The sequence below is a fragment of the Myodes glareolus genome, chromosome 6, assembly GCF_982192425.1.
Source record: "Myodes glareolus chromosome 6, mMyoGla1.1, whole genome shotgun sequence".
Classification (NCBI taxonomy): Eukaryota; Metazoa; Chordata; class Mammalia; order Rodentia; family Cricetidae; genus Myodes; species Myodes glareolus.
Window position 1 is genome coordinate 46,875,500 of NC_142031.1, and position 8,803 is coordinate 46,884,302.

Consider the following 8,803-nt stretch of genomic DNA (forward strand, 5'->3'; position numbering starts at 1 on the left):
ATATTTACGATCATTTCTAGTCATAATTAATGGCTATGCAATTAATAAGTTAAGGAAAGTGCAATAATGGCCTCCAACTGTGTCTGTGTCTAATTCTGGATCAAGGAGATGTAAAATTTCACAGAAAAAGGAACATAAAAAAGGAAAATATGAACAAAAACAGACATTTTAATGACAAAAATGATACTATCATGACTATCACTATTATTCAATTAGATTTATGATTGAAAACGTAAGATAGTTGCAAAATAAAGCATAGTAAAATTATGCAACATGAGACTGACTCACCTCACGCTTTTGGATTTCTTTGGTGGATATTTTCCACATCAATGTAAGTTTTACTAAGTTGTAAAAATGTGACTAATATTCTGTGTTTATCACTACTGCTTTAGTTGTTAGCTCTAAAACGAGGCAATATAAATCAGTAGGTTGGATTTCTCAGGCATGACCCCTAAGTGAATAGCAGGCCCACAAACTGTACATTCTGAATAAGATGAGACTGTGAATGCCTTTATCATCTCTAGAATGCTACATATGTGTAGATACATGGTGAAGTATACAGAAATGTGGGCTATGATGTCCAGACGGGAACATCAAAAGTTAAAGAGACGGGTTAATTGAGAATAAGTAGGGACAATTGAATGATGATGTAGACACAGTGGCCAGTGAATCACTGGTCTGATGTGAACTCTATTATTTTTCAGGTATATGAATTATGCTTTTAATATGACGTAAGATTAATACAATTTCCACATATGTCATCATTAAGGATTGTCCTTAATTTCCAAACTGGACTTGGAGTCCTGGCCAATATATTTCTCCTTTTTTTCTACATTTTCATAATCCTAGGTCACAGACCTAAGACCACGGACATGATTTCCTGTCAATTGGCCTTCATCCACATAGTGTTGATCATCACTGGAGGGGATATTTGGCTTTGGGACATATTTGAGTCACTGAATGTTGAGAATGACTTCAAATGTAAGGCAACTTTTTACATAAGCAGAGTGATGAGAGGCCTCTCCATCTGCATCACCTGCCTCCTGAGTTTGTTCCAGGCTGTCACCATCAGTCCCAGTAACTCTTTTTTGGCAAAATTTAAATATAAACTAAAAAAATATATGATTTTTGCTTTTTTATTTATTTGGTCTTTCAACTTGTCATTCATTAGCCACCAGCTCCTCTATTTTGGTGCTTTTACCAATGTGAGTGAGACCAATCAGATGAAGGTCATGAAATTCTGCTCACTCTTCCCCATGAACTTCAACATCTGGGCACTGATTTTAACAGTGACAACCTCCAGAGATGTATTTCTTGTAGGAGTTATGTTGATCACAAGTGCGTACATGGTGATCATCTTGTTCCGACACCAGAAGCAATGCAAGCATCTTCACAGCCTCAGTCACCTGAGAGCATCACCTGAAAAAAGGGCCACCCAGACCATCTTGCTACTGGTGGTTTGCTTTGTGGTCACGTACTGGGTGGACTTCATCATCTCATCCTCCGCAGTCTTGTTATGGATGTACAACCCAATCATCCTTAGTGTTCAGAAGTTTGTGATGAATGTCTATCCCACAATTACTCCTTTGATACAAATCAGTTCTGATAATAGAATAATCAGTATGCTGAAATGCTTGAGGACAAAGTCTCATCAGATTTTTTAGAAAATGCAATTTTCTCCAATTTAATAAATTTTTTATTTATTTTTATGAGTATTGCATCATCATGTATGTATGTGTGAATTTCTGATACCTACAGAGGTCAGCAGAGGCTATTGTTCCCCCATGACCTGGGCTTACAGATGGTTGTAAGGCATCATTTTGGTTAAGCTGTAATTATTTTTTCCAAAGTACAGATTTTTAAAAATTGTTTAATAGTGCAAATAACAATTCAGTATTCTTTATAATTTAAGTATTATATGTGGTATTACAAATGCAGAGTCTTGTGATATTTCTGTTGCCAGGTAGTATAGATTCCTTTAAGTTCATTTTACACCATAAATTGGATTTTCCACAGGAATTCTCTTACTCTTTCCTTTTTAGTTTATATCATAAAAGTTCCTTTGATGCTGAGGATACTCAAAGGAAACTCCTTGCTGATACTGACATGTTATGCTTTTCTTCAGAAGGGGTTTTAATCTACTCTCAGTATTCAACAATTGTTAAATTTCATATTGTTGCTTTAACTCTGTATCCTAAGTATAGTTTCTCTGCAGTACAAAATTAATGTGAATTAATTTTCCTTTTTTAATAAATAGGGTTAATTAATAGGTTCTATATGAAAATTTTATTTGCCTATGTATTTTCAATTCATTCATTCACACTGATTGAAATGTTACAGGTAACTAAAAATTGTTATATAGACATACATTTTGTGTAATATGATTTTTGTGAATGTATGTATACATGCATGTATGCTCATATGAAGAATGTGTGTGCATGTGCACACGGAGGTCAGGAGACAACTTTGCCTTTTGATCTTCATGTGACTTTCACTTTCTATTTAGAGACAGCATCACCCACTGTAACCTGGAGCTTATCAAATAGGCCAAGAAGGGAGCACTGCTTATTCTCCTGTCTCTGTCTCCCAAGCTCCAGCATTAGAAGTGTCCATCACCATATGCCACCAGTGAAATTGTGTGTTTTTATTTTATAGAAGAATGATTTTTTCATACAATATATTCTGATAAGTGTTTCCTGTTCCCATGCTCCTCTTAGTTCTTCCTCTCCCTCATACAGATCCACTCCCCTTCTGTCTCTTCTAGGAAAACATCTAAGCCATATAATAAAATAAACAAGTTAAAACAAAAATGAGCCAATTAGAATAAAGCAAAACAAACAAAAGAAAAGGTACCTAAGAAAAAGCACAAGAAACATATAAAGATATAGAAACACAAGTTCACATATAAATATCTCATAAAAACACAAAACTAGAAGACACCACACATGTGCAAAGGACCTTTAGATTCCAAGGAGTTCATTTTGTGTTGACCACCTTTTGTTGGGCACGGGGCCTACTGTTCGTAGTGTTTTTTTTATTCAGTGTAAATAACTTGGAGAAAACTAATGCTTCATTTGTTAGTGACTAGCAAATGGAGAAACTTCTGGACTTCACTTCTTCTTTCCGTCAAGAAGTCCATCTGGTGCAGACATGTGCTGTTGCCACAATCTCTGAGTTTATATGCGTGTCCATTGTTCTTTGTTTAGAAGGCCTTGTTCCCTTGGTGTCCTCCATTGTGCCACTATTGTGCAGAGTACATTGCAGGCAGGACACGATTGTAGGCTGGTGGTTTTGTAGCTGAGTTTCTGTTTGCTTTTCTCCTTTTGTAGTGTGCATGTTACCTTACAGTCCCATGAACTCTAACCTGCTGGGGTGAAGGCTTTAGATAAGCACCAGCTTTAAATCTTCTTGCTCAATTAGTTGTGGAGGTATTGTCTTCAGGACAACAGGTGTTGTCTATGATTTTGTACAGAGCAAACAATAGCCTTGACCATACCCTGGGTTGTTTTCTGGTTCTCATGGAGTCTCTTTGGCCAACAACTCAATTAGGTGTAACCAATACCTGATACTGGAAGCTTCATTTGGTGATGAGAGATTTTGATTGAGATTGTGCCCCTCAGGTATTCAGTGATTTCACTTAGATCACTTTCTTATCCATATATATTTTAGGAAGGTTCTGCTGTGTTGTTTTCTACATGATCCCTTAAGTGTTCCTTGGATTTAGTTGCCCCTACCTGTATAACCTTTCCCCATTTGAGTAGAGTTTTGTACAATGTGAGAAGTATGGATCTAATTGCATTCTTCTATATGTAGACATTCAGTTTTACCAGTATCATTTGTTGAAGATACTGTTTTCTTTTCCAGTATGTATTTCTGATTTCTTTATAAAAAATCAGTTGTCTATCAATATGTGAACTTCTGTCTTGACCTTTAATTAGATTCCATTGAATGTTTTTCTCTGTTTTTGTGCCAGTATACCATGCTGTTTTTATTTTTATTGCTTGCTTGTACAATTAGAGATTGGGAATAGTGATACTAAAGAACCAACCCCCTTCCACCTGAGACTTAAATGCCACCTAAAGTAAAGACAGAGAGGTTAATTCCTCATTATGTTTAAACCTCTCTGCTTCTCAAGGATTGGAGTATGCCCCACCTGTAACATTAACTACAGACGGTTCTCTACTTTCTTTTCCAGCAGTGGCAATCATGTCTTTGTTTCAACAAGTTGTTCATAACCATCTTGAAAGCCAAACATTCTTTCAAAATGTTCTTTCAAAGTAGTTGTTATGACTGCCTTATTGTGGCTACCTTGCTATACCATCTTGAACCTTGTCTTTGTTTCAGGAGGGAAACAAATGTTAACTTATGTTTGGCTCCTGTAACCCAGCCTATCCTTTAAATCCCCTAATTAGAAAGACCCTATCATTGCAAGGAGGCTGCTTGTTCATTTCCAGCTGCTCAGACCCAAAATAATCACACAGAAACTATATTATTTAAACCATTGCTTAGCCCATCAGCTCTAGCTTCTTTTTGGCTAATACTTTTATCTTTATTTAACCCATTTCTAGTAACCTGTGTATCATCACGTAGTTGTTGTTTACCAGGTAAAGTTCTGGCATCTGTCTCCAGGGGAGCTCCATGGCTTCCCCTTGACTCTGCCTCCTTTCTCCCAGTATTCATTTTAGTTTTCCCCACCTACCTAAGTTCTGCCCTACCAATAGGCCAAGGCAGTTTCTTTATTTACCAATGGTCTTCACAGAATACAGAAGGGAATCCCACACCAATATATAGCTTTTGTTACTCAGAAATGGATTTTGCTTGTTTGTTTGCTTTTGTGTTTCTATATGAAGTTGAAAATTGTCCTTTTAAGTTCTGTGAAGACTATATTGGAAATTTGGTAGGTAATACATTGAAATCATATATGACATTTGGTAGGATGGGTATTTTTAATATATTAATTCTGCTGATCAATGAGAATGGGAGATCTTTCCATCTTCTTATATCTTCTTCAATTTCTTAATTTTTTGTCATACAAGTCTTTCTTTGTTTGGTTAGAGTTATCCCAAGATATTTTGAATTATTTTAGAGTCTTGTGAATGAGTTGTTTTCCTGATTTATTTTTCAGTCTGTTTGTAATAAATAGGAAGGCTACTTATTTTTGTGAATGAATTTTGCTTTTGCTGAAAGTGTTTATCAGGTGTAGGAATTTCCTAGTAGAAATTTTAGAACAGTGGTCCTCAACCTGTAGGTCACAACCCTCTAAGGGGTTGAATGACCATTTCATAGAGATCAGCTAAGACTTTAAGATATGTCAGATAGTTACATTATGATTCATAAATGTAACAAAATTACAGTTATGAAATAGCAACAAAAATAATTTTATGTTTGAGAGGGTAACCACACCATGAACTATATTAAAGGATCACACCATTAAGAAGGTTGAGAACTACTGAACTCAAATCATGTAATATAATCTGTATTAGTCATGGTTCGAATGAGTCCATATCTATATAGAAAGCATATTTACTAGAATGGCTTACAGGTTGTGGCCCAGCTAATCCATTGATTGCTCTCTACCATAGGAAAGTCCAAAAATCCAGTAGCTGTTCAATTCACAATGCTGGATGTCTCAGCTGCTCCTTAGTATGTGCTGAATTCCTGAAGAAATAGGCTCAAATATCAGTGCAATAATGATTTTTTTTTGGAAACAACAAGGGAACCACACAAAGATAGAACAATCCTCCGATTTCCATGTCCTTTAAATATACTACCAGCCAAGGTGTGGTCCAGATTAAAGTTGGATCTGCCTACCTCAGATATCCAGTGAAGTGGGTTTTCCACTTCTAATGATTTAATTAAGAAAGAACTTTGCACAGGCATCTCTAATCATTTTGGGGGTTTAGTTAATTCCAGAAGTAGAAAAGTTGAAAACTAAGAATAGCATCACACTATCACAGCACCTGCAAATGAAGATGCTTTGATCTCCTTCCTATTTGTGTCTCTGCATCCTCTTTCAGCTATTCTACTGCTCTATAAAAACTTTGTGGGAGTTTGAATGTAATCAGGACCCTCATAATCCAGTGGTGAGTGGAATCATCAGGAGGTGTGGACTTGGGGTATAGGTGTTGAAGGAAGTGTGTCACTGTGGAGTGAACTTTGAGGTCTCTTTTGCTCAAGTTTCACTCAGTGTGACAGTCAACTTTCTGTTGCCTGCAAGATGTAGGGCTCTCAGCTACTTTTCCAGCACCATGTCTGCCTGCCTGTTGTCATGTTGCTTCCACCATGCTGATAATGGACTGAACCTCTGAAAATGTCAGCCAGCCACCCTAATTGAACATTTTCCTTTATAAAAGATGCCGTGGTCACAGTGTCTCTTCACAGCAATAGAAACTGTAAGACCTACTTCAAGTACTATATTTAACAGGTATGTTGAGTGTACATTCTTGCCTTCTTTCGGATTTTAGTTGGTTTGTTTAAATTTCTCTCCATTTAAGTTGACATTGCCCATGGGCTTGCTATAAATTGCCTTTATTAAATATAGGTATGTACCTTGTATCACCAATATTTCTAAGACTTTTCTCATGCGGGGGGTTTGAATTTTGTCCAGGGCCTTTTCTTCATCTAATGAGATGATCATATGGTGTTTTGTCCTTCAGTCTGTTAATATGGTATATCATTTTTATCAATTTATGTATGTTGAATCATCCCTGCATCTCTAGAATGGTGTTTACTTAATCACAGTGGATGATGTGTTTCATGTTTTCTTGGATTGGGTTTGCAGGTATTTTACTGATAAACTCTTGTATCTATGTTCCTAAAAGAAATTTATCTGAATTCTCTTTCTTTATTAGGTCTTTATGTAGTTTCTGTATCAAGTTAATTGAAACTCATAAGAAGAATTCGGCAGTATTATTTCATTTTTGAATTTGGTGAATAATTTGAGGAATATTGTGCGGTGGTGGTGTGAGTAAGAATGGCCCCTATAGGATTATAGATTTGAATGTTTAGGGAGTGGTACTATTTGATAGACTATGTGTTGCTAGGTGTTTGGATGAAGTGTGTCACTGGGGGCAGGTTTTGAGGTTTCAAAAGTCCAAGCCAGGCCCATTGGCTCTCTCCTTTCCTGCTGCCTGTGAATCTGGATCCAGAATTCTCTGTACCTTCTCCAGCACCATGTCTTCATGGCACCATGCTCCCCACCATAATGAGAATAGACTAAACCTCTGAACTGCAAGCAAACCTCCATTAAACATTTTCTTTTATAGAAGTTTTCGTGTTCATGGTGTCTCTTCACACAATAGAACACAGGTCAAGACATGGGATTAACTCCATTTTGGTAGTCACAGAGAATTTGGTTCTAAAACTGTATTGCCTTGGGTGTTTTGGGTTTTTTTATGGATGAGAGACTCATTATTGTTGCTTCTAATCCATTGAGGTTATTGGTCTGTTTATCTTCCTTATTAACTTGGATTTAACTTTGGAATGTCAAACTTAATATTGAAAGTATATACTTCTGATGCAGAGATCCATAGCAGAGTCAAGACCATGATGGAGTTTCCCACTGAAACAGTTTACCTGAGCTAATAAGAGCCCACTATCGCCAGCCTGACAGTAAGGAAACCAGCACAGGACCAAATTCAGAACTCTAAATGTTAGGGCACACTATGGGACCACTGGTAGTGAGACCAGGAATTATTCCTATGGCTTGTACTGGCTTTTTAGAACCCATTCTCTTTGGAGGGATACCTTGCTCAACCTAGATATAGTGGGAAGGGCTTTAGTCCTGACTCAAAGCAATGTGCTAGAGTTTTTTAACTCCTCATGGGAAACCTTACCCTCTCTGAGAAGTGAATGGCTGAATTCAGGGGAGGGGAGGAGATAGAGGGACCAGGAAAAGGGGGGGTGGGAACAGGAATTGGTATGCAAATAGAGAAAAGATAGTTTTAAAGTCAAATACAGAAATAAATTTTGAAAACTATCTGCTTTTTTAGGTCTTCCAATTTGAATATAGGATTCTAAAGTTTATCCCTATGATTTTCTGAATTTCCTGAATGATTTTGTTTCTTGATCCATTCAGTCACTCTCTGTCTTTTGAGTGGAGAATTGAGGCCATTCATGCTTGAATTGTTATTGAAATGTGTGTGCTAGTTCTGGTCATCACCTTGCTGATTTTTGCTGTTGTGTTCTCAGTGATCTCAATGGTTTAATAATTATGGCTTGTGTTTTTTGCAAAGTCTCTCAGTTTTGCTTATTCTCTTTACACAAGAAGAAAGCTTCATGTATTACCTTAGTGTTGGTTTGTTGAATATAAAACTTTTTTAGACTGTAAATGTGTGGAAAATTGTTCCTTCTTCCTTAAACATGGCTGCAGTTTTGCTGGGCATATTATTTTAGATCAGTTGTGATTTAAGACTTCAGTTGTATTATTTCAGGTTTTTCTGGTTTTGCAAGTTTACCTGTTCTTTGAAAAGTTTTCTTTACATGTGATTTGCAGTTTTTCTCTTGCAACTTTCAATGCACCTTTATTTCTCTGTCTCCTCAGTGTCTTAAATATTAGATGTCATGGAAATTTTCTTTTCTGGTCTTGTCTTTAATGTGTTCTATGTGCTTCTTGTATGTGTATAGTGAGTCTTTTCATAGTTTTGGACAGTTTTCTTCTATGCTCTTCTTGAAGTTCTTGTGTTTGGCATTGGCTTGGGATTTTTCTCCCTCATCTATGCATAAAATTTGAAGGTTTGATTTCTTCATGGTGTCCCCATAAACAACAATGTCTAGGCAGGCACTCTATCATCAGAGTTACATC

At 36.6% G+C, this 8,803-nt stretch overlaps 1 protein-coding gene across 2 annotated transcripts; it reads left to right on the top strand.

Moving 5' to 3' along the window:
- The first annotated feature begins 755 nt into the window (after nt 1-755).
- LOC125403995 (vomeronasal type-1 receptor 90-like) lies at nt 756-8,594 on the top strand. 2 transcript variants are annotated; one of them, XM_087906719.1, is made up of 2 exons: nt 756-1,645; nt 8,558-8,594. In XM_087906719.1, the coding sequence occupies exons 1-2, from the start codon at nt 756-758 to the stop codon at nt 8,592-8,594; spliced, it is 927 nt and encodes a 308-aa protein (XP_087762845.1). The 2 variants fall into 2 exon arrangements, with proteins under 2 accessions (XP_087762845.1, XP_087762846.1); XM_087906720.1 differs by lacking the exon at nt 8,558-8,594 and having other exon boundaries at nt 756-1,664.
- The last annotated feature ends 209 nt before the right edge of the window (nt 8,595-8,803 follow it).

Bases quoted from the DNA above. Each gene is read 5' to 3' on its own strand.
- LOC125403995 (XM_087906719.1), top strand. From the start codon at position 756: ATGTCATCATTAAGGATTGTCCTTAATTTCCAAACTGGACTTGGAGTC. The intron at 1,646-8,557 runs GTCTCATCAGAT...CTTAAATATTAG, and splicing joins CTGAAATGCTTGAGGACAAA to ATGTCATGGAAATTTTCTTT.